General features: G+C 36.3%; 1 protein-coding gene and 1 non-coding gene across 2 annotated transcripts; both read right to left on the bottom strand.

Annotated features, from left to right (window-relative positions):
- Positions 1-182: 182 nt before the first annotated feature.
- Positions 183-10,854, bottom strand: LOC126773414 (clavesin-1-like). Its single transcript, XM_050494357.1, has 7 exons — positions 10,526-10,854; positions 5,804-5,961; positions 4,821-4,915; positions 4,310-4,454; positions 2,526-2,719; positions 1,837-1,988; positions 183-517 (listed from the first exon to the last, which is right to left on the bottom strand). Exons 2-7 carry the CDS (start codon positions 5,958-5,960, stop codon positions 370-372), a joined length of 891 nt encoding a protein of 296 aa, XP_050350314.1. The 5' UTR covers position 5,961; positions 10,526-10,854; the 3' UTR covers positions 183-369.
- On the bottom strand, positions 3,469-3,581 carry LOC126773527 (U5 spliceosomal RNA). Its single transcript, XR_007669741.1, has one exon. It is a non-coding gene; the product is annotated as a U5 spliceosomal RNA (small nuclear RNA).
- Positions 10,855-22,859: the final 12,005 nt, after the last annotated feature.

Genomic DNA, 22,859 nt, shown 5'->3' with positions numbered 1-22,859 from the left:
AAACTATTTGTTGATAAATCTTCTAAATATGGAACTGGGGCTTGTTTTTGTTCGTGTAATAATTGTTTTATAATTAGCTATTGTTTAATGACGATGACGATGACGAAAGCGATTGAAAAAAAGAGTGGGGAGCGTTATCGTGGATTGAATTGTTTATATTTGGAAAATAAAACAAACTTGCATACACAGATAGCACATATATTTACAACGAACTATTACTTATTTACATAATATGATGTTATTGTATTCTTGCAACTTCTATTTCTAACGTGAAATTTAAAGGTCCCGTTTCAATTCCTTTGGGGCCTCACTAGTCTTGAGCTGCTTCTGATACCCGCCTGAATATTATTTACAATCTCATCAGCCTTTTCATTCATCAATAGCATATCCTAAAGCTCTTAAGTCTTCATCAAACTGTTTATTTTTGTAATGTTTTATCTTCGTCAACCATTCTTGCAGTGAAACTGGTTCACGGTAGCCGCCGTATCGTTTCGGAAGGCATTCTGGATCAATGTATCTGTGAATATATTTTTTTACTTATAATTATAAATTAATGGTAATGAAATTCATTGGTCAACTCACCACTGCCATTTAACATTGAAGGAGGTATTCAAGAGGTATTCAGGCTCATATAATATTGCCTGTAAATGTCTTAGGCTAAGGCAATAGTCTATATGCCAATATGTTTTTTCTGATTTTCCAAATTTTCCAACTTCATTCGCTTGGCTCAATATAAAATGTCGTCCGAGGTGCAGGAGTCTAATTATTGCCAACATTCTGACACCGAGCCTTCTCTACATGTCGGCAGACAAACCCAATTGGATTAGGTGCTTAAAGCCAGGATATCGAGATCTGCGGCCTTATATGCTAGTCATATAATACAATATATAAGGTAGAAGTCGAAGGTAAGGTAGTATGCCAAATAAGGTAATTAATTCAAAAATATATAATAACATACACTACGTAAAGATTATGACATACTCGTCGTATAATATTACTAAACTTTACCCGTTAATATATTATTTAATACGAGTGGGTAAAATCTTGTATTTTTACTACATTATAAATTATGACATCTAAAGGTGTTTTTCTTTATATTTTGTCATATCTTTGATGCTTGACATTGGCAGAATATTTTACGCTCGATATTCGACGGATACACGAAAAAACTTAGTATTTAAAACATAAAAATGTTTAAAAAAAGAATATTAAAAAATAAAAATACCTCGAGCATTTTTAAACATATCGATTTGTATGGAATATTGATTTGAAACGTTATTAGAAAGTATCTTGAAAACAATTTTCATTATTTCTGTTTTTAATTATTTATTATAGGAAACGGCGTAACTCTTAAATCTTCTAAAGATATTTATTTGTAACCTTGTTTTCTGATGGGCAAAAAATAACAACCGAATCCCTAATAATTAATCAGTTTACTAGGTGGGCTAGTGGGCTTTGTGCAAGCCAAAGTTAGGCACCACCCCCTCATCAGATTCTACTGCCAAACAGCGATACTTTGTAGTGTTGCATTCCGGTTTGAAGGATGAGTGAGGCAATGTAACTACAGGCTAACGTAACTACTACAAGGGATATAACATCTTCGTTCCCAAGGTTGGCGGCGCCTAAGATACTTCTTACATCGCCAATGTCTGTGGGTGGTGATCACTTAACATCAGGTGGCCCATTTGCCACATAATATAACATACAACATAAAAAGCTTAAAATTTTGTAAATTGAACTTTGATTTAATCAAATCAAATACTCTTTCTTCAAGTAGGATCTTAAATGCACTTTTGAATCGTAATATTAGAGGATCAAATTGAATGTTAATCCTACCTATGTAAAGAGTTGTAATCATAACCATGAAAGTAAACGTTCTTCCAAATATCATCTGATGGCGCCAATCTTTTGAAAACATTGAAGAGCTTCTCGAATAATCTTGAGCAATTCACCACGTGGACACCACGCTGGTGAATCGGAAACGTGAGCTGCAGATAATGATATGCTTAATATAGCAATTGTTTTTCATGATATATAAAAATAAATAATTTAGTTAAATAAGTTCCTAATTTTATAGAATAGCATATAGAATTAATTTTATGTAGGTATATACGTGTAAACTATATTACGTATATAAAACATGTTTTTTATACATAATATAGTTTACACGTTGAGTTAGGAGGTCACAAAAGTAGTACTTTTTACCCATGGTAGATCTTTTTGAAGGACTATCTGGATGGTACCGCTCTCTTATAAGTTACACGTTCTTAATCCATGAGTAAAGCAGTGTAATTATCGGCACAAGTGGCAAATCGTACATTCTATAAGCAACACATTTTTTTTATATTTTGAAACGTTGCGTTGTCTATAATACAAGATATTCTACAATGCTTAAAATATTTTTCTACTGACCAGGGTGTTCTCCGAGAAATATTTTTTACTAAACTTTTTGTCTTTGATACTAATGCGTCTCTAGAGTTCTTGTATATATTGAAATTTATAAAATCAACAGACAGAATACTTACACCCATAACATTCATTGCTTGTGTTGCAATGGAAGGTGTCAGTTGTCGCACGTGCTTCATCCCGATGCCATCGCAATCCACTATAGCGGTGCCTCCTAGGACCTGCAGCTTGGGCTGCATGATCCCCACTTCTAAGAAGACGAGACAGCCCCGTATAAGGTCTTCTACAGGCAAAATATCTGGATCCCATTTCCCTGTAAAATATTTGAATTTGATCCGTTGAATTTGATTTTTTCAGGTTGATAAGTTTTTTGTATAAAAGGGACCGACCCTTTAAGCTTTGATTTATTTAAAATAATTGTAAATGAATTTACTTTATATATCTTAAATAAATATTAAGATGAATAATATAATAAACGTTGCCTTAAAGAGTTATAAAAGGATGTAATAAACTCAGCTCTTGGTACTAGACTGCAAATTGTCAGAAAAATAAAAACAAAATAAAATCGTATAGAATTAACTGTGAGCAAAAGTAAGACAATAATAAAGTATATAGTAATCTTTAAACCTACTTAAGGTTTATAGATTACGATAAATTTAAAGGTTATTAATTATTTATAAAATTGCAAGCAATTATGAAATTTGATGAAAGTGAAACTGCTTAGTTGTTAAATGTCATGCTTTCGATATTAAAATCAATTTTAATTTGAATAGCGTACATAAGCATTTTATTCATATTTTCGCTTTGCAGGCGACTCAACACAACAATAACTAGTACCTATTATTTATATATTATCAAAAATCTAAATGCTTTTCCAATTATAGTACCAAAGCATTAATAAATACTGATACTTCTAAATACTCGTGGAACTAGTTTTTGGAACTGTTTTTACATGTAAGCGTACACGTATGACTCATCAGTACATAATTTGCCTATCGTACGTCTCATTTCTAATAAGTGAAGTATTAATAAATGAAGCCGTCTGTGATGGTTGTCGAACTATTAAATCCTACAAACAATGTACATCACAAATGGAGTAAGACTCATTTGAGTGCTCCACGGAAATCTTTAGTAAAAGGCGAAAGATTTTTAAGTTTGAGATAATCTCCATCTTTTTTTCTGATTGTATGTATGCTGTTTGCCCTACTGGCCTTTACAGCATCACCGGGCGTTGTGGCGAGTAATAGACTCCCCATTGAAATTTCATCCGTCTCTGGCTCCGCGTGACGGTGTCTCCTACGAGATCGCACCTCGGCTCGGAACGTAGTGGGTGGGGTGGGAAGCGCTTCTGCAAGAAGCACCACACTATGTCACGACCGGTTTCGTGACGTCACTAGTCGGGGATCTCGCTTCTGCCGGCGGAAACGGTGTATGTGTGTTGGGTATAGTGGCCTCCCTTCGAAGGGAGTCTTTGCGACAGTTATCCTGTCGTCATTATCGTCCAGGACGTGCATTGGACGCCTGAGTCTATCCGGAAGGTTACCTCTGAGGGAGATGTACGTGCAGGCCTATGCTATGAGCGGATTACTGTGTCGTTTAACTCTCTCAAAATAAGCCGTCGAGAGCATTTTTTAGGCGTTTGGCGATCTCCATCAACTTGCTAACACTATATACTTTTACTGTGAACCAAACGGTAGCTTGAATTTTTATGAGTAAGCGACATCTAGTGATAACTTTGATAAATAAAATGTCGGTAACAATAATATGGTTCATATCTGAGATACAAAATATTTTTCTTACAATACATAATATACATATCATAATGCAAAGCGTGGCTTTTAATATTTTTCGAGTTTTTGTTTAATTAAAATCAATTTTAATTAAAATATTATTTCTAACTAACCTAAACTGCATATAATAAGTCTACCAACATCAGGCCTATCAAATAAAACGCCTTCAAATATATTGCCAAGTCTTGTGAGCCCATACCAGTACACGTCACGCCACAAGTGTTGATTTTGTTCCCGGAATTTACAGTAGCGCACCACCTAAAAATAAAATTGAGTGTTACAAAAAAACTACAGAATTGCCTTATGTTAAATAACAATTTTAATGTGGATGCGGTAATATCCTTGCAATCTTCTTGAAAAATGGTAATTCTTGCAATCAAAATGTTAAATGAAGTTAATTATCTGTATAATTTTCTACTTAGTCATAATTAACTAACCAGTCTCTACTAATAGTATCCACTAACGCCATCTATTATCGTTTTTTTTAAATAATCTTATATTTCTTAGGTAAAAAAATAGCTAGAACAAGACATACGGATAAAAAAATGAAATGACATTGATTACATTGAGAATTACCTCAAGATTAACCAACTGAGTCATATGTACCAGGGTAACATAACCTACCAAGCGATGTGCCCGCGCGAGGATAAAGTTGCGCGCGCGCAAGAACCGTAGCAAGAATGCATCGTCCATACGTGGTGGATGGCATTCGCCTCGCCCTACAAGATGATAATATACGTAGGTTTATAAAATAAAAAATAAAACAAAAAATTAAACAAAAAAGTTAGTTACGAAATTTGAGTTTAATGGTTTTGTACACATTCCGATTATGAGCACTTTTTAGTTAATTACAATCATTAAAACAATTTAATTACGCGTACCTTAATATTAGTGCTGTAGACCATAAATGTTTTCGTCGACGTTAAATTATTATATGCTTTCATATTTTTATATATATTGAAGTTATGTTGAATGAAATGAGTGAACACAGAAACATTGTTGTAATTTCCTAAGTATCGCTATTAATAAACGCGTTAAATCTGATAATCAATACTGTTGCTCATAAAACACTCTATAATGTTAAATAAGACTTGGCCAACTTATTTGAGTTTCATTTTTTTAGCAAAATAATAATTGTAGTATTTTATATAAATATATTACTATATACTATTACAATATTAAGTTGGATAATGCTTCTTTATGGTGTATAAAAATATTTAATAGCAAACACGCAAGAAAAACAAATTGCATTGAATACATTTTATTAAAATGAACAAAACACCTTATGTGGCTAAGTAGCCACAAGATAAAGTTTATTAATCAATTTATCTATAATTGTGTTTATTGTACTCATACTATATATGAAGTTATAGATCGTGTACTTTTCATAATAAACTAGGCGCACACGCCTATGGTCAGAAGCCACGTGTCTACACATAGGACCTTTTTTAATGATATCGTTGTCTCTGTCTTTTTCTTTTTAAGAAACTTTATAAAAGCAAGAGTAGGATAAAAAAATCCAATGTCAATATAGGAGCAGTAAACGACTAAACACAAACGCCGTTGTGTCAGTTACTTTAAAATAACACTTATGAGTTTAACTTTACTGTATATTGTATTTCTTAGCTCTTCAATTACTGCCGCACGCGTAGTAGGATCCTCTCCACATTGTATGCGCGCCTGGTGCTCACACTCCGGATCGACATGCCGGTCTAATTCCGCCTTGAAAGCTATTTCTTGGAATAATGATGTTGTTGATGACATCCTAAAAAAATACGTATAAATTAACATACATACTTTTAACAGTTACAAAGATTTTATGAATAAAATAATATTCATTTGGTACTCGTTATTTATGATGATAAAATAAAATAATGAATGTTCATATTACATGTTCATATTATGATTTTTTGTGAGTTAATACCCTAACTCGTAATTAAAAGAAATAATATTACACAGCATATGGGTGAGTCATTTGATAAGTTAGGTACAAAGGTAAATAAGACTTATTATTAAGAAAATTTTAATGACATTTGGTATGACAACACTATGACTTGCTTGGTCTAACAAGTATTTTTATACATGTCGATTAAAAAAAATTAAAACCGACATAAAAAATATGCCTGCATCTAAAAACGCTTGTACACGTTTCCCCCTCATGAAGCGAGAGGAGTGTGGGACTCGCTGGTGCTTAGAGTGCTTAGTGCGAACTAGCACACCGGCATACCCGCTAAAAATCCGTCTTCCCGAGGGGTACCTAGGTCGGTCCGCCTACGCGGGACTTCAAGGATAGTGTTGTACCTAGGACGATTGCAATTTTTCGCAAACTCCCGCGCTTTAATTATTTTCTATTTTAATATTGTCTATGACTGTCGAAGCATCCTTCCTAAGGTCAAACGTGAAGTTAGTTGACATTTCTTATATTTCGTAAAGTTAGACGTATCATTGACGACAAGCGGGTAATTTATTATTTATTATTTCTGGCTCAAAAAGTACGTTTTTTTTATACATATATCGGGAAAGCAAATGACTCCACTCCACCTGATGGTAAGTGGTAGTGGAGTCCAAGCGCTTATTATCTTCTAGCAAAAACGCGGCTTTGCCAGCGTACAATTCAGTTTGTGACGAAATTCCTTATTCCTTAAATCTGCCAATTTAACATAATGCCTCTTTGAATTATATATATAAAATATTTAAAATATTACGTTATTGTTTTTTTTTTATTTCTTAAAGAATATTCAACAATGCTGCAAGATATATGCCGCTAAGTAAAATTTAAAAAGGTTATGCGTCAAGGATAAAATTGAGAAAGCAGTAAAATTATTGAAGGAGAAGAAGTTCATAGTGCTTTCAAACATTTTCACATAGGTATGTATGTATATCCTACACAAAAAATGAATTGATAATATCATTTTTGAATATTTTAACACCGTTAAAGGTCAGTATATAAGGACAATATATTTAATCACTGTTATTTTTAATGGTTTGTATATAAAAAAATTTAATTAAAGTCTGTTAACTTAAGTTATTAAATTTACTATAATTTATTTGATGTACAGTCATTTTTATAAAATACAAAATCACTGTTATTTAAATATTTACAAAACCGATGTCCATAGACCTTGGTAACACTTACCATCAGATGGCTCATTAATTTGCTTTGGCGGACTTATTTTTGTAATTCTGTCTAGTACTGGTGGTAAAGCTTTGTGCAAGCTCATCTAGGTAAGTACCAAACACTCATCAGATATTCTACCGCAAAACAGCAGTACTTGGTATTGTTGTATTCCGGTTTGAAAGGTGAGTGAGCCAGTTTAATTATAGACACAAGGGACATAATATCTTAATTTCCAAGGTTGGTGGCGCATTGGCGATGTAAGCGATGGTTAACATTTCTTACAATGCCAATGTTTATGGGCGCATGTGCTCGTCCACCTATCTAAACTTTAAAAAAAATTGATTATTAAATTTATTTGTATTATCTATAATAATAATAATTTGTATTTAGAACTACGATCATTGTTATTGTTTTATTGTGATTTACATGTAAATTCACACCATAAGTATTTGTAATAGTACAGTTTGTACTTATATATTTTGAGCGATACGAGTGGCTAATGTTTTTTTTTTAATTTACTCCTTATCAGATATCTTTTCAGTTCAAATTGAGACATCACGAGCACATCACCCTGTGACTTGAGTGGCTTTCCCCAAACGTCAAAATGAAGCTAATGCTTATGTGATAAATTATATAAGACGACATAACATTCCTGTCTTTTTAACTAATTTGCAATAATTACAATCTCATGCAAACCTCTAAAATAAGATTATAATAGTTGAAAACTCTATAATATTCCAAAGCAAATTGGAATATATAGGAACACGATGACAGTCGAAATACGAAGATTGCCGAAAGCCATTAATAAAATAGAAGCCCTGTAAATAGATTTGCCTTGCTTTAGCTGACACTGCAGACAGACTTTTAAATTGCTTTTTATTTAAACTCATTAACTACTTCTATTTTCAATGGTAACTGTTATAATTTGTATATTCAATTAATATAGAAAGCCTTTCTAAAGACGCTGCTTAAATTAGACCCATTTAATGACGCAAATGTTCACGCGTTTTCTACTATGTATTTTTCGCTTATTTAAACGAAACAATAACGAAGAATATTTTTTTTATTTAATATAACCTATTAAGTAAAAAAAACGTTAAAATCGATTTATAATCGGTGTAGTACAAAGATTGGCTATGGCGGCCAAGCTTAAGAGAGATTAGCGAACTGCGCAGAGCATATTATGGTGTATAATTAGTGCGTGCGAGAAAAAAACACAGGTGTACTTTCTATTCCCAAACTCTCATAATCCGATGGGATGGCAATCCGACTGACCGGAAAGGGTTCATCCGCCGGCAACGGCATCATGTTTTCCGAGGCACGGGAATGTACACTTCCAGACTCCGGGCTGTTGCTGAGAATTTTCTACAGAAAAACCCAATAACTTTTTATTGGCCCGACCTGAAATTTGAACCCAGGACCTCGGGTTCTGCGGCCTTATATCTAGCCCTTTTTTAACGCTGGAAAAACGCGTTACTCATTTCCCTCACGGGAACAGTGTATTTGAACAATGTATTTTCTTAACATTATATACATCAAATATATGTAATTAAAACAATCATTCTCGTGATATCTAAATATAAAACACGTTTTGATAAGCATATAGGTTAATGTCAGATAAATTTTTTATCCAATTCGTATAACGATATAAACAATTTTGGGTCAAATATAAAATATGAAGAATCATTATTATTTTTAAGTATTCAAAATTAAGTTTACTTTAGTTACAGACCCGAAATTACTTGGTGGTAAGGCTTTGTGCAGCCAGCCAGGCTGGGTAGATACCACCCACTCACCAGATATTCTTTCGCCGATCGGCAATAATTAGTATTGTTGCATTTTGGTTTAAAGGGTGATTGAGCCAGGGTAACTACAGGCCGCTTCGGTAGCATGCGAAAGCGATCCCGTGGCGCTCCTCGTTAAGACGGAAAGGGTACCGTTGGTTTTTTAGTGGGTATTCTGATGTTCGGGGTGCACTCGGCGCCTTGGACACCGGCGAGCCCCACATACCACCCCACTGTTCCTGTGGGGGAAACGCGTAATGCGTTTTTCCAGCGTTAAAAAAAAGGTTAACTACAGGCCGTCACGACCGCAGGTAGCATGCACAAGTGATCCCGTGGCGCTTCTCGTAAGAAGGAGAGGGTACCGCTGATTTTTTAATGGGTATTCCGATGTTCGAGGCGCGTTAGGCGTCTTGGACACCGGCGAGTCACACATAAGGGTAATGTTATACACTGTTCCCGTGGGGAAAACGAGTAACGCGTTTTTCTAGCGCAAAAAAAAAAACGAAAAGGCTAACTACAGGCACAAGGATATAATATCTTAGTTCCCAAGATTGGTGGCGCATTGGCGATGTAAAGGATAGTTAATACATCTTACAATGCTAATGATATCTAAGGGCGGTGCTGATAACTTAATATTAGGTGACCCACTTGCCAGTCTGCCTATCTTATATAAAAATATATATAATATAATTATTTTTTCGTATTTGTATTATTACAAAGCATTTTCTATATTTAAATATCTAGTTACATAGATAACAATGAAGTAGAAAAGAGATTTTATTTCAAATTCATATAAGATTAAAATAAGAAAATACTAAAACTAAAACTAAAATAAAAACAAACTACACATACAAATTTATAGAAAAAACGACGTAAAAATAATTAAATTCTAGATTATTTTATATTAATGAATTGAAATTTAAAAACCTAAATACTCAATAAGATAACAATTACTTATCAGATATTATTCAAGAATAATAACTATTACAAAATTATATAAAGAGTTTCATTATCATTATTTGTACTTGTCCGTTAATATATTAGTTGCTTCATTACACAAAGGCAATTAAAGTTAAAGTAAGTAAGTAAAAGTAAATAAAAAAATAAAAACATGTTTAAATAAAATTGACCAAGGTTTTCGAAATACATATAAAAATTTCATTTCATTTGGACATTTTTGTTACAAATCTTTAGTTAATAATTTATATTAACTGTGTCAGATACAAAAATTAATTATATATTATGCTTAATTATAATTCATTTAAGTATAATGAAACAAATTATTTATTTGTCTTAGTATTGTTTACATCAAAACAAAGTCAATAAAAAGATGTTCTTAATATTTATCATTAAGTGGAAGCTTGACGTCACACCTATTTAAATATAACGATCAAATTGTTTAGCTAATTAAAACAATAAAATATTACCTTAGTTTATTTCGCTTGTGTTGCACAAATACCAGTCGCTTTTTAGTTTGAATCTCACTTTTGTAAGCCGTTTACATTTCACTAACCTATTTACGGTTTACTCGCCTATTATCAAATCCTATCTCCTTTCGAATTATGGTGTTCTAGTACTTTGCAATTAAATTGAAAAACTTTTCACTGATGAATTTAAATAACATAAACAATTTAAAACAAACATATTTTATAAAAAAGTTTTATTGTCTTAAACGAAATCCAATTTATCGAAAATTAAAAATAAGTAAGAACAAGCGCGCGTGCGCATATCACAAATAGAGTAAACAATTCTGTATACAATGGACATTGGTCACATTGGACGGTGACTTCGTGGGGCGTGATAATACGCAGTGATTATTATTATTATCAATAAATATTTATATACAATATAATTAGTATTATCACTAAGAACCAAAGTTATTCCAAGTAAATTTTATATTCTTGTTAGGTAAGTTCAGTAAGTTGTGTAAAGACAAGTTATTGCTAAAAACGAAGATATATTACGATTACAGTTTCATTTAAGTATTTTTTTAATTAATTTAAAAATAACGTATTGTTAAAACGATATAAGTATAAGTATGAGCACAGAAAAAGCTAACATGGCTAACCGTAAGTGAGACTCGGGATACGTCGAACTTAAGCGAATTAACAAAAAAACTGGATTGTATGCTTTATAAAAACAAAAATATAAAAATGAATTATTCTTTTGTCTAAGTCGCTATTACAAATATATATATATATTTTTTTTTTTTATATTCGCCGGGAGGGCAAATGACTCTACTCCACCTGTTGGTAAGTGGTAGTAGAGTCCAAACGCGACGACGGTCAGTACAGATGGGAAAAACGTTCTGCACTAGCCGCCTTCGCCTTGCCGGCCCGCAAGATGCCTCTTCACGCCTCGTTTGAAGGAACCCGGGTTGTAAGAGGAGGGGAACACGTGAGCTGGTAAGGAATTCCATTTTTTGGAAGTGCGACAAAGAAAGGAGTTGCCAAATTTCTTTGTTCGCGATGGAATTGATGTCACAGTTAGGCGGTGACATCGAGAACCAGCTCGCGTGGACTTAAGAAGGAAGGGGGAAGCAGGAATTAGAGAGAATAATTCCTCAGAGCACTCGCCGTGATACAGTCGATAGAAAGCGCTCAGTGCTGCTATCTCACGACGCAATTGTAAAGGTTCAAGGGTGTTTGTGACCTTTACGTCGCCAATAATGCGTACGGCACGTCGCTGCAACCGGTCCAAGGCCTCAAGTAGGTACTTAGCGGAGCCATCCCAAAGGTGCGAGCAATATTCCACGCAAGACCGTACCTGTGTTTTGTACAGCAGGCACAGTTGTTGTGGCGTGAAAAAGCGCCGCACCTTGTTCAGAACTCCGAGTTTCCGTGAAGCTGTTTTTATAACAGCCTCGATGTAATCCCTTGGACTAAGGTCGCAGCGAACGTCAATCCCCAGCATGGCGATTTTGCTTTGCATCACCAGCGGAGTACCACAGAGGGAGGGAAGAGGGGAAAATGTTGACTTTTTCGCCGTGAGAGCGCATACCTGTGTTTTCTTGGCATTAAACTCAACAAGATTATCAGAGCCCCATTTGGCGATGAGCTCTAACGTCCTATCGAGTTCAATGACAAGATTCTTCCGCCTCTCCTCAGTTTCCGCTCGCCCAGCCACTGCGCGTCCGTGGTATCCACCATGCACTGTACTATCGTCTGCATAGCAATGTATGTTCCCAAGAGAGAGCATATCATTGATATGCAAAAGAAAGAGTGTGGGAGATAGCACAGATCCCTGGGGGACCCCAGCATTCACTACATAGAATTGTGAAGCGCAACCATCAACTAAAACACGAAGGCTACGCTTGTGTAGGAAGCTGGCAATCCAGGTGCATAGCTGAGCAGGCAGACCATATGCCGGCAGCTTGGAGAGAAGACTTCTGTGCCAGACCCTGTCGAAAGCCTTGGAGATATCGAGGCTGACAACCAACGATTCTCCATGCTTGTCGATAGCTTCACCCCAGAGGTGCGATATCTACGCTAGAAGATCACCTGTGGACCGTTTTGGTCGAAACCCGTATTGACGATCATTAATTAAAGAGTGATCTTCTAGGTAATGGATCAGTTGGTTGTTTAAAATCCGTTCCATCACCTTACAAAGTACTGAGGTGATAGCTATTGGCCGATAATTTGCCGGGTCAGACCGATCCCCTTTTTTGGGAACCGCTTGCACATTAGCTCTTCTCCAAGCCTCCGGCACACTTCCCGAAGAGAGAGAAAGTTGGAACAGGCGCGTTAACACAGGAGACAGCTCCGCTGCGCACTTCTTCAGCACTATGGCTGGTATTCCATCGGGACCGCTAGCTTTCCGTACATCAAGTGATTGCAGCTCCGCACGCACATCACGTTGCCTGATTTTAATGTCAGGCATCGTATGGCCACATGCAGGTATTGTAGGTGGCAGTGCACTACAATCATCGATGACGGAATTGTCGGCAAAGAGTTTAGCCAGGAGATCAGCTTGCTCTTGCGGACTGTGAGCTAGCGATCCGTCCGGATTTCTGAGCGGTGGCAGCGAAGGTTGACAGAAATTGTTTTGCACAGACTTGGTCAGACGCCAGAAGCTACGGGAGCCCCTAGGATGCGAAACAAGGTCAAGACCAATCTGTACAATGCGCTGTGCATCCGCTCTCGTGTATGCCTTTCTACAGGACTTGGAATTTTTATTATAGTTTGCTTTCAGTGAGTCAATGTTAGATGCCCCGCTAATGCAGCCGTTGATCCACTTGCGATATGCCGCCTGCTTAGCTGATACAGCATCGGCACATTCACGAGTGAACCAACGGTTACGCGTACTCCTACTGACGAGATCTGAGCTAGGAATGTAGTATTCCATTCCCAGCATGATCTTGCCAGCAACAGCAGCGGCACTAGCTGTCGGGTCATTCCCACTGAAGCAACGTTCCTTCCAAGGGACCGACGCATAGTAATCGCGCATACCGTCCCAATCCGCCGACTTATAGTGCCAAACGCGACGTTTGCATACCGCTAGTGGCGGCAGCTTGGCCTGTGGCACTCTGGTAGAAATAAGGCTGTGATCCGAAGAGCCAAGAGGAGGCTGAACCACAACCTGATATTCCACCGGGTGAGAAGTCAGCAGAAGGTCCAGTAGAGAAGGTGCTTGCCCATCAAAGTCTGGGATCCTGGTGGGCTGATCAACCAGTTGAGTCAAGTCATGTGTGAGAGCAAAAGCATGAGCAGTCCTTCCAGCATGGTCAGTTTTGAGGGATTTCAACCAGGATTCGTGGTGAGCATTAAAATCCCCCAAAAACACCAATTCCGCGTTAGGAAATTGCTCTTGCGCAGCATCTGCCACCCGACTAAGATGTTCAAATAATCGGCTTGTCTCCAAGTCACCATTGTGGGATCTGTAGAGGCACACGTAGACTCGGCTCTGACGAACCAGGTCCACACGTACCACCAACATGGAGAAGGAGGGGTCCTCCAAGCAGCGCAGTCGGTGACAGCAAACATCCGTCCTGACGAACAAGCATACTCCGGCTTTCGCTTTGAAGGATTCTTCAAGCGTGTAGCCGGGATAATTAAGGTAGCTGGTATCGGCAGGACGGAGTATTTGTGTCTCCGTGAGAAACAACATTGCTGGCCGTGCTGTCTCGAGATGGTGGTGGACAGCGTTGAGGTTAGTGTGGAGTCCTCGGATGTTAGAGAACTCGACCTCAAACAGCGAGGGTATGGTGGGGGTGTGCACCGCTGTACGACCGTTATTTCTGTTTTGTTGCGCCATTTGGGAAAAATAGAATGGAAAAGAGACGTGAAGCGAGCGATGTATTGCCACGATAGGGATGGGCAAAGCGTGGAGGCGTGTTTCCCCAAGTGGTTGCCAAAAGGGAAAATACACTGACCCGCCGGACGGAAGGGCCCCCGAACCCCCCCGGAAGTGGCCGCCGGGACCCCACCTACCGGTCACCAACCGGCACGACGGTCCACCCCGAGATTATGCGTGGCCTGGTGGGGCAGCCTCACGAGCTGGTTAGGCACGCTCGGGCCCCTGTACTATGCCACGGGCGGCCAGCGGAACAGCCGTTTCTTCGGGTCTCCCTGTCCGGCAGGTCAATACAGTTTCCCCCGGCATTGGTTCAACAGCCGTCTCCAATTGGACCAACACCCATCGCGGCAATACTCGCTCGGGCTCTGGCTGTACGCTGGCTGACCTCGAAACGCGGCTGCAAGCCACTTCACGAGTTTTTCACCATGCGTACGGTGGTAACAAGCCAGGCGGATGTTAGCATCCTACCACCAGATGAGCAGATGGTCGCTCAGATATCCTTTAGTCGCCTCTTACGACACCCATGGGAAAGAGAGGGGCAGTGAAATGTATTCTTTCTCCGTCACTGCACGGATAAAATATATATTTATTACATGAAGATTCACACGTATTTTCAGTTCTTAATACCATAATTCTGGTTATCCTCCTAATTGACAACACTTCAAAATTTTAAAAGTGTTGAAATACAAAAAAAAAAAATATTTTTATTTCCTATCTCGAGCATGGATAAATATTTATAAAAATTTTGTAATGCGTAAATTGTGAGAAAAAATGTTACATCTAAAAAAATGTGCAATGACGTCACATTAACGGTTGAATAAGGTCTGTTTTCTAATGCAAGTGCTGCCTAAAATAATAAAAAAACATGAAACATAAATGACAATCTCACATGAAGAAATTGACGGCACTTACACATCACGTCACCAGTCACTAATGTATTTTTATTGTAAACAAAAATACGAATCTTATTTTTTTATCAAGTTACAACTCGGCACATTGACACACCAGATTACAATTCAAGATGGATCTGCTTCATACCAGCCTATAAGGTTAACGTATTGAAAATTTGAGGACAAAGTTAAGGTTGGTGCCAAATTGACAACCGACAAGGTTTGCCTATTAAAGGGTGTCTGTCTATTTTTTTGCACATCAAAGGAATAACATCATTATGCCGTATGTGTACATGTATACAATATGTACATTTGGTGTGTACGTCTGTTTAGAATGAACTAAAACTCAAAGTTATTAACTAAAAATTATTAACAAAAACTAAAGCCTTTCGAAAAAGGAAAAACATTATTTTATTTTATTTGTAGTTTCAATTTATGTAATATATTAAAACAGAAAAGTACGGTGGTGTCGGGATTCGTACCCACTAAAGCCACTGCGACGACCATCCTCGGCACGGATCGGAGACGCTGCAGGATGTGTCGGTATAACGAATCTGCGGCCCTTCCCGTGCTGTGTTTCGCTCCTGGCTCGATGGAGCTCTCCTTAGGAAGCGAAGGTAAACTCACCTCCCCACACTCCTCGATAGATTTTTTAAGCCCCAGGCTGTCACTAACTATGTACCCCTGTTGACTTCGCACAGATGAAATTAAGGTTTTACCTTGTTTATTTCTGTGAAAGTTTGAAATAATTATAAAATGTAACCAAGTTCCATCATACAATAAGGAAGTGACAGGTATCATAGTAGGTTGGTAACCTACCATGATAATACATCTTACACTCGCCCCACGCCTTGTTATTCTTATGCGTTTATTTCATCTTATATGTCTTAAACTACCGGTCCGAATTAAAATATTTAAGCGGACATTTTATTAACAAAAAATCCTTAAAATAATTAGGATATTTATATTACCGTGACGCCTCGCTCCGCGGCCTCCATTTTTGATATAAAACTCTCGCAAAAGGAGGCCATCACTATCCAGCAATTTTCGCGGTCAAACATGACGTTGATCACGCTCGACAGCGAGAGATCTCCGCCGACTGTCGCCGCCAGGGAATGCCTCAGGGATCCCCACGCACACATGCTGGCGCCAGCTCGAGGAAGCTGATCAGATCCGCCGAAGAAGACCGAGCAGAAGGATTCAGTGCTATGCGCACCTTCTCCTCCCGCCTTAAGCACCGCCGGCGTTAAATAGATTCTTTGTATCCCAGGAACTCAACTGTGAAACCAACCCGCATACTCAGCCCAACCGTCGGGATGCCACGGTGGTATACGCAAGCGATCCCATGACGATCCCCGAAGAGACGGTGCCGCTAGTTTTTTAGTATATAATTCCGGTGCACTGGACGTTTTAGTTTATTTTACCTAAACTGTTGTTTAAATAACAACATTTATTAGTAACGGCCTTACTTATAAACGTTGTCATTAAAACAATATCTTCTTCTTGAATGTCAAATAGACAGATATGTGAAATCAGGGTTTAAACCCGTGGTTTAATTAAACATCCGCTGAGCAAGTTTCAAAGAAAGGCCGTAAATGTCAAGCTTTTGAATCTCGAATCCAATTGGCTATATTAAAAATCATTTTTCATTTTGAAATGACGTCCAACACATATGAAGTAACGTTATATTAACTTGGAAATATATTTTATTTCGCTAATTAAATAAATATAAAACAATTAGTTCCAAATCAGAAATTAAACATATTTTTATTAAATGTTCGTATTGATGTCTGACTTTCATTATAATGACCTTAGGTAATGAATAACACAATATTTTTGTCTATGATACTTCATTGAATGACAGAATTTATACAAAATAATTGTGATAGTATTTTATGCTAATAACATTCATTGAACTAATAATTTTATCTGATTGGAAAATAACTTATGAACACTATCAAGGTCAGCCAGAGGGCAACGCTCAAATGGTTCTTACAACATCATTCTAAAGGGAATGGACTCAATCCAAACCATTATTATTATGGATAAAATATAACACGATATTTTAAATGTATTTTATTAAAATCTTCATTTCCAAATATCAAGATAAAATAATATTATTAAAATTTATGAGGCCTGAGTAGGTACCACGCACTCATTATTCTAAATACTAATAGTACTTTGTATTCTAAAGTTAACATAGGTATTCAGACTTCTGAGGCGTGCTATGCCGTGCCGCGATCAGAACTCATCATCGAATGTGCTCGGATGCATATGTGAAAACGCAGCCGTCGTTTTTCATTTTCAATCTGTATCTAGAATGGCCCTTGGAACTGTTTTAGTGTTAAAATCTTACTTAAACTGGTTTTCCAATAGGTCTCAGGTATCTTACAAATATTTTCAAGATTTTGTACGTATTTTACTTTTATTCTTATCTTACATTTAAAATTATATTCTTAATATAACTTGGTGGTAGGGCTTTCCGCATGCTCGTCTAAGTAGGTACCATCCAATCGTCAGATATTCTACTGCCAAACAGCAATGCTTAGTTTTGTTCTGTTCCGATTTGAAGGGTGAGTGATCTTAGTTTCCGAAGACGGTGTCGCATTGTCGATTTAAGGATATACATAAATATTAAAAATATGTTATATTAGCTACGCCTGTTCCAATTTAATAGCAATAAAATCCGTTTAAGAGTAAATGCGTAACTACGTCATATTATAACGACCAAAAATATTTTGCGCAAATACATCACAGAAGCGAGGACGATCGTTTGGCTATCATCAAATATTAATGTTGCTCAAGTCTATTGTCAAGGGAAATATAATTCAGAATATTTAACTCAAGAGACAATTATTACTATGTTTTATGTTACAGTCAGAAATCTTTTTCAGTCTAAATTATTTTTAGTCCATGATTATTTAGGATTAATTTGATTATTATAAGATCATAATATTAAATTTAGTATTTTGCATCCAAAAATGAATTAAACGAACCAAACATAATTTGTTCAAAAGTACTTTTGGCCGGGAGAGAGTTCTGACTGTAGCAATAAATAATAAGTAGGTGTGTATTGTGCAGATGTTTGTCAAGGTCAGACGACATCGGATGTGTGTGCATTTATTTTAAATACAAATTTACATTTGACATTTTATTTTAGGTCAGTCGTAATCATAAAAGGAACAGTTAAAGGTTGCGATAAAATTGCAATACGACCTTCAATGGTAATTATCTGTAATCTTAATAATTCAAAATTTTAATTTAATTAATTTTGAGGTAGATTTTAAAATATCTTAAATATATGTATATGTAGAATAATTACTTCTAATTAAAATAAAGTTTAATTCGTTAGTATAATATAATATTTTTCCTGTTTCTTCATATCGAGATTGGATTTGGCGTACGTACTAAATATATACATTTTAAATAAATATTTAACAGACTTAAATAAGAATAAATAAAAAATACAAAAAAAAACAAGAAACCTGTAAATTTTGTAATATTTTTAATGCGAATAATTTATTGTGCACAAAAAAACAACATATATTTAGCTAACTGAAAGTCCACGAATGAAAGTCCAGTTATTGTTTTACCCTATGGGTTATAATAATAATTTATTAGTGATAATATATTAATTCTCGTTGATCTAGTGGCTTGATATAAGATCCCGTGTTCTGGGAAGTGAGATAAATCTGGCCGGCGTGGCCGAAATCGGTCATGAGGAAATCAATATTAAGTAGATTATATTTCATAATCTTGAATAAAACTTATATTCATCCTAGTTTAATAGGCAATATTTAAAACTACAGTGAGCAATATCAATTATATCCAATAGTGAACATTACACGTTACCGTGTACGTTCGAATGACATTTAGCATGTTACGTAATGGCTATTACGGTTTATGTAACTCTATTCATAGAATATAGGTTAGACCATATATATATATCTTCATATATCTACCTACATTTAAAAGTACAATTTCTTTTCATTAAATATTAAGCCAGACATTTCTGCTTTTGGCTGTTCTTTTAAATAATATTATGAGAAACGTTTTTAGATAAATAGAGATATTTAATACTTGACCTAAGGTTGCCTGGCGACCCTCTTTAGCGATGAGGCCGTCTATTGCACTTCTTTTGGAAATCCTATGTATATTTTAGTTATGTAGTACAATAAAAAGTTGACTGCCTCGTTGGTCTAGTGGCTTGATATGAGGCCGCAGACCCGGAGGTCCTGGGTTCAATTCCCAGGTCGGGCCAATAAAAAGTTATTGAGTTTTTCTGTCAGAAAATTCTCAGTAGCAGCCCGGAGTCTGGAAGTTGATAGTGTGTACACTCCCGTGCCTCGGAAAGCAAGTAAAGCCGTTGGTCGTGCGCCTAAATTCTTTCCGGTCGTGTCGGATTGCCGTCCCATTGGATTATAAGAGTTAGGGAATAGAGAGTGCACCTGTGTTTGCGCACACACTTGTGCACTGTAGTATCTCCTGCGTAGTTGGCTAATCTCTCTTGAAATTGGCCGCCGTGGCCGAAATCGGTCTGGAGGACATTATTACAATAAAAAGTATATAAACATAATATGATTTCGAAATCTGTTCAGATTGCCTTTTTCATTAAAAAAATGGTATTTTTCAACATCACTAAGTGTTTGCAAATATCTTTAATGCGAAATAAATGATTCACCGTTGCCATGAAATTGTATCTTGCAAATGTTACCTTGAAAATGTATCTTGAAATTACTATAGGACGATATTTGGAAGCATTTGTTTGTTTTCAATTTTAATGAACACTTTCAATCATAATTATTTTAAAAAACTACTCTATTTTTAATTATAAATGCGCGAAGATTTGTAAATATCTTAATATTTCTGATGTTTTTGTGTATAGATGTAAACAGTACAGTAACAGTCTGTGAATGACTCACTGCTGGGCTAAGGCCTCCTCTCCCTTTTTGAGGAGAAGGTTTGGAGCTTATTCCACCACGTTGCTCCAATGCGGGTTGTATATAGATATAACTATGAAATAAATGACTGTTACGATAAACAAAATATAAATACTTTTCAAAAAATTCAATCGTACGAATAATGTCCTATTGTTTGCACCTTTCTTGAATTATTTATGATAGGTATATTTATTCAGCGCAGACAAGGAAATATTAATGTAATTGCTATGTAATAAAATAACACACAATTAGCAGCACTAAATGCATCTAATTAGAATGTGAGCAAAATGATGTTAGATATTTTAAGTTATTATTATTTTTATAAAAAAAGAACAATCGCTTAATGTAGTTATTACAAAAAGGTATATTTATAGCCAGCACGTAATACTCCTCTACACGTGTTTTTCGTTTCATTAATCTGTATGTAACAGTTGCAAGTAATTCCAGCCGAAGGGAATTCAGATCAAGTGATAAATCTAACTTTAGCCAATATGTACGATGGTCATGCCTGACTCTCGTCGATCAGGTCGAACTGCGGTTCTACAGTGCAGTGTTTGTAGACTCACACTTAAAGTAACAGCATATACATTTCCTAGAAGCTAAGACTTTACCTCCTTTTTTAAATTACAGATAGGCTGACGAGCAAAATGGATACGTGATGGTAAGTGGTCGCCACTGCCCATAGACATTAGTGCTGTAAGAAATGCTAACCATTTCTTATATCGCCTATCCAAATTTGTCTATCGCCAATTTCGTCTATCGCCAATACGCCACCAACCTTGGGAACAAAGATGTTATGACCCTTGTGCCTGTAGTTATCACCACCCCCCTTGAAACCGGAACGCAACAGTACTAAGTATAGCTGTTTAGCGGTAGAATATTTAATGAGTGGGCGTTACCTAACCAGATGGGCTTGCATGAAGCCCTACGACCTTGTAAAAAAACACCTTCCTTCTGAGGGCGTTTGGAGCTTATTCCATGGTACTGGTACATTTATAACGGACACACAAACACGTGGCATTTGACACATGTGGGATTCCTCGCCATGTTTTTAAAAAACACCTTCCTTCTGAGGGCATTTGGAGCTTATTCCATGGTACTGGTACATTTGTAACGGACACACAAACATGTGGCATCTGACACATGTGCGATTCCTCGCCATGTTCTTCCAAACCGAACACGAAATGAGTCGTAAGCACATGAAAACTTACTAGCGTTTACCCGAGTTTGAACTCGCAATTTTCGATTAAGATTTACGTGTTTTAACCAATGGACCATCTCGTCTGGTCTCCATTGGGCGCTGTGACCGAAAATGATCGGGAAGACTAAATAATCCCTATAAGAACTTGATGATATAAAAAAAAACGTTAAGTATTTGCTAAATTTTACTACTCATGTTTTGGCATTGATTCAATAAGCGATGTACATATATTAAACAGAGTAATTGTATGCACGAGTCTCGTGATTTGAATTAATCTTATAACGAAACCACGGTTAGTGAAAGTGTCTTACGTCACAATTTCTACCGCAGGATCGGTACGCAATAGTTCGAAACAAAATAAACTGCTGGAAATGGGAAATGAGTGGTACAATTTGAAACTTATGTTCAACTTCAGCTTGTGTTGTTAGTATATGTTCGACAAATCTTGAAAATTCATTTTAAAACCAGTTCTTTTGTTATCTGTTGTAACATCTTAAGTCTTAATATGCTGCATTTCATGGTACTAACTTCGCAAATGCGAAGGGTTCCTTGTGTAATAGGAAGCACGAGTAGAGAGAAGCGCCAGCCTCGATTTATACCAACCTAAGGACCCCGCCAACAATAATATTGTTTTACTCTAGCCGCTTCGGAATGGGGGGAGCCTTCAAATGTCGACGTATCCGGGCCTAAGAAGCGCGCGTTATTTAATCTACTTTTAGATGACTTCGGCTTAATATTAAAGTCTAAAAGACGTACGACTCAGTTAATATTTTCAATAGTTAAATATTAAATTAAAAGTGACAACTAGTTAATGTCTAACGGCTGGACAAAAGCCTCATTTCCTTTTGGAACGCTTAGGCACTTCCCCTGCCGGTAGATGAATAGACATGTGGCAGCATTTAATAAAGGAATACCACTTTTATGCTATTTTAATACATGCATGTTAGGTAACATACCTAAAAGTAAATAGAGGTAATTAAAGTTGCTTTATATGAACTTAATTTGTACGTAAAGAAAACGTACAGGTGTTATTTTTATTCGAATATCAGTTGCAAAAAATATATTCTTTAAATATATTTGTTAACATAAAATCATTACGCTTAGAACTGAAATAGTTGCTAGAGAAGTGCAATCATTTTATGTTAGCCTTCGCTTCCTATAGCGTTAATAATAAAAATATATATTCAATAGTCTTCCCAAATAACTGTCGAATTTTGACGAAAAATATTATAATGTCTTCATTATTTTGCATAATAGCAAATGAAACAACGATGATGATTTCACTATTTTTTGGGTAAAACGTAATTTACTTGCATCACTATTCTTACGTACTTATATACACTTTGAGAGTTTTGAATCTCAATTGTGAATGGAAAAAACTTTCACCCTAAATATTATAATATTTTAAGTAGGTTGTACTTCATATGGTAATACA

The sequence above is a fragment of the Nymphalis io genome, chromosome 14 (genome assembly GCF_905147045.1).
Source record: "Nymphalis io chromosome 14, ilAglIoxx1.1, whole genome shotgun sequence".
Taxonomy (NCBI): domain Eukaryota; kingdom Metazoa; phylum Arthropoda; class Insecta; order Lepidoptera; family Nymphalidae; genus Nymphalis; species Nymphalis io.
The sequence above is the reverse complement of the archived record's forward strand: the minus strand, read 5'-3'. Positions and strand labels throughout refer to the sequence as shown.

What these genes read in the sequence shown, in the direction of transcription:
- LOC126773414 (XM_050494357.1), bottom strand. Translation starts at nt 5,960, where the DNA reads ATGTCATCAACAACATCATTATTCCAAGAAATAGCTTTCAAGGCGGAA. An exon ending in GCTAAGAAATACAATATACA is followed by an intron (nt 4,916 to 5,803) that starts GTAAAGTTAAAC and finishes ATCATCTTGTAG; the next exon opens with GGCGAGGCGAATGCCATCCA. An exon ending in GATTACAACTCTTTACATAG is followed by an intron (nt 518 to 1,836) that starts GTAGGATTAACA and finishes ATATATTCACAG; the next exon opens with ATACATTGATCCAGAATGCC.